Source organism: Aptenodytes forsteri, unplaced genomic scaffold, assembly GCF_000699145.1.
Source record: "Aptenodytes forsteri isolate BGI_AS27 unplaced genomic scaffold, ASM69914v1 Scaffold288, whole genome shotgun sequence".
Classification (NCBI taxonomy): domain Eukaryota; kingdom Metazoa; phylum Chordata; class Aves; order Sphenisciformes; family Spheniscidae; genus Aptenodytes; species Aptenodytes forsteri.
In genome coordinates this window covers 502,378-509,434 of record NW_008794746.1, presented here as the reverse complement: position 1 = coordinate 509,434, position 7,057 = coordinate 502,378, and the positions used below count along the sequence as shown (strand labels likewise).

General features: G+C 36.5%; 1 protein-coding gene across 1 annotated transcript in view; it reads left to right on the top strand.

The window, feature by feature from the left end:
- The window catches only part of PHIP (pleckstrin homology domain interacting protein), a 109,274-nt gene that overhangs the window by 30,506 nt on the left and 71,711 nt on the right, over nt 1–7,057 (top strand). The window contains exons 8-10 of the mRNA XM_019470690.1: nt 1,087–1,185; nt 3,242–3,395; nt 4,347–4,481. Of these exons, the coding sequence (XP_019326235.1) occupies nt 1,087–1,185; nt 3,242–3,395; nt 4,347–4,481 (388 nt within the window). The remainder of the gene's footprint in view (nt 1–1,086; nt 1,186–3,241; nt 3,396–4,346; nt 4,482–7,057) is intronic.

The window sequence follows — 7,057 nt, the reverse complement described above, 5'->3', positions numbered from 1 at the left end:
TAGTTATTAAAAAAAAAAAAAAAGCTTTCTGTTTTGAGGTTCATCCAGTAAAATCACCTATAGTTATTGGATTAAAATAAACTTTTGTTTTAATAATACTCCTCCTTCAGTTTTATAGTTGTTTTCATTGTAATGAATGATTAAAGTATTTTGAATTTGCCAAAATTAAGGAGTATAAAAATACTTGAAATTTCTTCTAAAGAAATGTATGTGTATCTATATATTCACATATAAAATACATGCATTTTTAGATGTATTTAAATATTTAAACCTTTTTTCAATTAAGTGTCTGTTGGATACAGAAAAACTATCAAACTAGATGTAACAATGTCTTGTTTAGCTAGCCTAATGTTTTTTAATGTTTCACTTTTAAGTTCTGGATGTTGAATGTGAAGGGATGCTAAAGAAAACAGTTCAGTTTATTATGAAGTTCTTGACACTTCATTTAATTGATGTTCTAATGTGTACTTTTATTATGATACAAATAGTTGTAAACCAAGCTTCATTGTGGTCCACCCACCTCTTTCTCCTCCTTCTACCCCTGCACACCAAAAAGGGGGAAGAAAAAGGTGGGGGAGAAACTCAAGCTTGGAAACACTTACTCAGATAAGTATCATAATACTTAACATATAGTGCTAGCTTATTGGGAGTAGGTTTTGTTTGTTTTAAATCACGTCTGTACTTCTGCTTGCAGGGCTCTACTGGCCCTTCAGGTATTTTTACCCCTTAAATTTCTTCCTTAGCTTTACCTGGCATGATAGGGTCAGTTTCTTAGAATGCTCATTGGGTTATGGTATCCCTGTGCCAGAGCAGTGTCGTAACTCAGCAAGGTGCACCAAAGGTCAAAGTACAGGTAGTTTGGAAGGGGCTCAGGATAGGGAAGCAGGTTCCACTTTTTGCAGGCCTTCAATTTTTTACTGCTACAGGAAGTGTTTTTCACCTCAAACCAGTTGTACAGCATTCTGACACTGTTTGGACTTACAGCTTCCTTTTTTGAGTTCTAAATTCTGGAACTTCAATTTTCAAGTGTCTTTTCTGTACAGATCTGCCTTTGATCTCTGAGTAACTTTTTTCCCCTTTTGTTAGATTTGTGAGTGGAAGCCGTGATGGAACAGCACGAATCTGGCAATTTAAGCGAAGGGAATGGAAAAGCATTTTGTTAGATATGGCTACTCGCCCAGCAGGGTAAGTGATGTATAATGTTCTGCCATCAGATAGATACTTGAAGGCCATTGATATTATAGGCTGACTTATTTTAAAAAAAAAAAAAAAAAGAGGAAAAAAGGGAGGGTGGGGGAAGGCCTTCTTAAATTATTATTGCTTAAATGCACAGTATGGTTGTCTGGCTCTTGAATTCCAACGAAAACAAGTATTTGACTACATATTCAGCTGTGGATGCTAGCTTGTCCTGATAATAGCTCCAATAGTACTTTGATCAGATTAAAAGAATAAAAGATACTCAAAAACCATTAAAGGTCAAATTTATATGACTTTTTACATAAGTATTTATTTCTGGAGCAAGAAAACCAGGTCAGATCTGTTATTGAGACTGCTTGCATTTTAGTAATACTTAAAAGATACTGTGGAATCTGCATGCCCAGAAAAACAGTATTGGGTTCTTTCATACCACATGCCAGAGCAAATAAATCACTTGCTCTGTAATGGGTTCTCATTTGTTAAAACAATCTAAGAATTTACAAAGGTTTGTAGGTATGGGAAACTTCTGTACACTAGAACAAGCAACAAAAGAGGCTTGAAGATGGAGAATGACTTAGTAGGAATTGTGGCTTGCACCTTTTTATTTTGGCATGGAGGAGATATTTTCCAACTGGCATACATTAGAAAGATTTATAATAGGTTCAAGGGGTAAACCTTTTTCCCCTTACTGATCATACTGAGTGGTTTGAAGGATGATATTTAATAGAAAAAAAATTAAAATGGTTTCAGGAGTAATCCTGTGGAGAGATGTCTGAAAGACCAAGAAAGGGATGGAAGAGAAAGCTAAATAAGCTATAATTTAGTTAGATGTTTAGATCAGAGAGTATGTTGTCAGTTATGGGCAGATGCAACAAAACGTGAATATAAAACTGTTGGATGAGACTGTATAAAACACTGGTACTTTGAGAACAGATTGGGTTACTCTCTCTTAAAAATGCAGTCTGTAAAAATTCTTAGTTTGAACTGATCCTGGGAAAAATAGGAATGGGTTCTTCTTCATTGTGGTCACAAATGGTGAACTTCTTTGAGAAACTGAACGGCTCATTTCAGTAAAGTGCCTTTACCTGAATTCTGTTTTGTCCTTTTGACTAGAGGGATAAGTGCAGTTCCAAATTTGATCTTTACTGTACAAACACAATTTTATCAAAGAAAATGAAATTGCTGCACTGAAAGGAAAGAGTGAATTCAGCTTATAATGGGTTCCGCATTGAATCTAGAAAGGAATCTGGCTATAACTACATTTTCTATTATTGACTTGTACAATATATACTATTCTGTAATGTATTGTAGTGCTTGCTATATGGAAGAGTTTATATTTTGTCTGTCTACTTGGTGGTGACATGCTATTGTTGCATTTGGTTGATGTTTTCCCAGAAATTAATGTGCTAGAGCATTCAGTGGTGATTAATCTTTAAACCACACTGACAAAAATGTAATTTTGGAGTATTCTGATAGTTTATATTACAGATGGCTAGTGTTTGGTTTTCATAGGGATAAAAATAAAATACGTGCAAGGTTAAGCGCCATTATTAGTGATAGTAAAGTGATGTAAGGGTGGTGGTATAGTACTAAATATAGCCTGAGAATTTAACTCCATTAAAGGTATCAGAATACTTCTCTCCATATTTATAACTATTTATTACAAATATTCTCCAGGACAAATTACTGTTCACTGGTGGACTAGTTTGGATTTGCACTCTTCAAATGTCACAACAGATACTGTAGCTATCAAATTTAATTGGGTTAGGTCACGTATTGTGAGGGCATTTTCTGGAAAAACAGATCAACGTATTCTTTAAGATATTAAGAGGACCCTATAGTCATTGTTTAAGCATCTACAATTCTTTTGTGGTTGTATGTGCTACATAATGGAAAACATCTTTCATTTCTCCAGTTTCTTGAAGAAGTGATGCTTCTATTCTTAATAATAAAGCAAAATACAGAAGTATTTTCACCTGTTAGGGACATAAAAATGTTTTGACAAACTAGGATTGCTTTGAAACTTTCTGCTCTTTTGTTTTAGACAAAGTTTACAAGGAGTTGAAGATAAAATCACAAAGCTGAAAGTGACCATGGTGGCATGGGACCGCCATGACAACTCTGTTATAACTGCAGTAAATAACATGACTCTGAAAGTTTGGAATTCTTTCACTGGCCAACTCATTCATATTCTCATGGTAAGGTGTTCCATCTTGATTTGTCAATCCTGAATGCAAAATTTATGTGTACATCATTAAAATTCTTCCTTATGCTTTTTTTTTTTTTGTCTGAAAACTGCCTTAACAAATGTTTCCAAATAATTGAAGTGTAATAGAGATGTCTGTCAGCTGCTTATTAGAAAATAAAGCTTTAAAGTCTCAAATAACCATTGCTGTTCAAGATGTCTGAAACTAATTTTGGACTACTTTTTTTCCTAAAGTGTTATTTTGAAGGAGCAAAAAAGGAAACAGTTGTTTCTTTTTACCTTTATTTAATGTGACAAATGTTTTGAAATACCGTTAATGGATAAATTTGCCGTGTTTAAACAGAGACACTTCTGCAACCTAATCATTCCATGAGTACAAAAAATAGTCTTCTAGCTAGAATAAATCGAACAACATATTTCCTAATGTCTGATACTTTTTTTTTAACTGAGAAAATAGGCTACTCTAGGTAACTAGATGCTCCGCTGGAGATGGAAATATTTCGTGCAAAGCTTTAAAATTTAGTATTAATTTTTAGGTATTAATTTTTTCTCTAACCTTTAGTTACATATTTGATTCTTTATGGGTCTAAATTAAATTTCTAACTGCTATTCTGCCTAAACAAATTGAAATCTGTGGAGCATTAAAACCAAAAATATCGAATGTTGTGGACTCTAATCTTTTAAAATCATGGCAAAAGTATTGGGACATACTTGTTGTGAAGGTGACATACTTGACATACTTCTTAAGGAGCCAAAATTGCAACTGGAAAGAGAAGAGTATAATAGACTGCTACAAAAAAAAAGAAATGTGTGGTCAAAGTAGTTGTTCTTTGCTGGACACTTTCATAGATTAATGTTGCAGTTGCTAGTGGTGTCATATTGGATTCCTGAGTGAGTATTTGAGACAATCCTCTTGTTCATCTTGCTATATCTTTAATTTCAGGGACATGAAGATGAAGTGTTTGTACTTGAACCTCATCCGTTTGATCCAAGAGTTCTCTTCTCTGCTGGACATGATGGAAATGTCATAGTTTGGGATTTGGCAAGAGGGGTCAAAATCCGGTCTTACTTCAACATGGTAATTATTGTGCTTTATGCAGATATGCCAAAGCAACTTTTCTAAACTTTTTGCTTTTAGTACATTCTTATGTAGGCCATCTTGAAGCATACATTTGTGTATAGGGCAAGATCCTGCTTCCAGTGAAATCAAGAGAAAATCCTATTCAGTTTAGTGGGGCAAAGATTAAATCTGTAAAATGTATAAAGGTGTTTCTTTGGCTGTATTTCATAGTGTCATCGTTCTATGTGCTTCATCCACATGAAATTGGAGTGTTAGTTTACATTGTCAGAGATCATGCGCAAGAGGCAGGGTGACAGAGACCCTCCTTTAGTGCTCTGTTTCCTGCCTGGGGAACCAAGGTGGAACTTGGTTTATTTTTGCATTACTAATTCTTAATCTGGCTAAAGCCCTTCAGGAGTCACCTGATCTCATACAATGTTGCTGTATGCTGCCTTGGCCCATTGGACTGAATACTGTCAGCCTTTCTGTGTAGACCTCCTCCACATGCAGATTTCAAATTTGGTCTGTTCTGCACTAAACTAATTCTTGTGGAAGGTGGATGCAACAGGTATTTCCATCTTTTTCTTGATATTAAGTGGGTCTTTGTACATATCTTTTTCCTCAAAAAGGTAATGATGTGTTGTGCAATTCAGACTTTGACTCCTGGAGAAAATTACAAAAGTCTTTGTAGAATATGAAGAATCATTGAGAATGCTGAGAGTAGGCAAATGGGCTTCGTCCCGCCTTCAGCCATAGTAGAGTGGCAGTCTTGGTGATCAGCATAAAGAAGATCATCTGAAGAAGAGACCTACCATAGATGTACTCACAAAAAAAAAGGGCATTTAGAAATGAAGTCAAGCCAGGAAGGTCACTCTGAACCTAAAGAAAGATTTTTTTTTTTTTTTTTTTTGATGTGCAGTGTACAGTACAGTTTATAAAGTCTCTGAGGAAATTCTGCCAAGCTTAATGGGAGAGAGAGCAGCCTAGACTCCTTCAGCACTGACCTAGGTTCAGTATTGTTCCCTCTGCATTGATTTCTGTAACTGAACTTATGAAGGGTTTGAGACAATCATCTTGGAGCTATAAGTACAGATCTTCGTTACTCAGTGCTATTCACTGTTGCCTGTTGAGGTATGTGTTCTGTTACCAGTTGAGGTGTATGTTCTCACTGCATGGTTAGGTTGCCTTTCCACTACTACTTATGATGGATGATAGTTTTCATGGAATTTAAGGTCAGAAGAGGCTGAGCTCATCTGCTCTTCATAAGACAAGTCCATTTAAGAGCTATCAGAATCTAAATTACAAATGCCTGTGATGTTAGGCAACCTCCTGAAAGACTGAAATATTTTTTTCAAGGGTGCCGTGCAACACAAACACCTTAAAGGGTAAAAATCACATACATTTTAAGGTCTTTGGAGTCAGAGAAACGTATAGACAGTCAGAAGGTCTCAGCAGCTAGTAATCTGTGCTTCATGCTAGAAATAAATGTGAGAATCTGCCTGCTGTGTGAGGTGAGGAGAATTGTAAATCTGGCAATCAGTTTGTCTCAAACCAATGAATAAGTCATATGAGCCAGGTATGCAAGAGAGGTATCTCTCTACTTTTAAGGTCTTTGGAGTCAGAGAAACGTATAGACAGTCAGAAGGTCTCAGCAGCTAGTAATCTGTGCTTCATGCTAGAAATAAATGTGAGAATCTGCCTGCTGTGTGAGGTGAGGAGAATTGTAAATCTGGCAATCAGTTTGTCTCAAACCAATGAATAAGTCATATGAGCCAGGTATGCAAGAGAGGTATCTCTCTACAGTCTCTGAATATTTCACTAGCCAATCTCCATGTCTGATGCTTCAAAAGGCATGGGTGGAAATCAGAGGTTTTCTTAGATGACTGGGGTAGGGGGGAGATGCTTGTAGATGATGAGACTTGATTGCATAGTCACCTCTGCAGAGCTGCAGATGTTAAGTGTTCAGGTTTACTAAGAGAGGGCATGAATACATACAGAGCTGCCAGTCTTCTCCCAGCTTCCTAACTGGCATATCAGCTGGGAACATTAGATTAGCCACTAATTAAATTATTCTGATAACCGCTGTGACCTTCATTGACTTGCTCAATATGTCATATCATTCTTCTGAAAAACAGTGATTGTATTTCAACGTATAGACAGTCAGAAGGTCTCAGCAGTGATTGTATTTGTATTGAGGGGATGGGAAATTTTTACAGATGGGTTCTTTTGGATCAGACAAGGATCATCATCTGGAGGAACCAAACCTGGGAGTTGAATGACATGAGATCTGCTTTACCATTCTTATTATCATTGCCTGACAAAACAGTGTCTGTGGTACCAGAACTAGCACTGGATGACTTTGTCGTAACAAAAGCTCCGTAAAAAAATAACTGCAGACCTTAGGGGTGTTGGTTGAATTAGCAAAATCTTAGATGACTGTTAGCTTAATGATAGTCCAGTCAGGTATTCCCATCCTAGATGGATTGCTTGGTACATCTAAAGCCTTGTGGCAAATCCCTAAAGTAGAGCGGGGTATTTTAAGTCGTGTGTCTCCGCCGCCCCCCCCCCCTCCCCCCACCCCACACAATCACTGA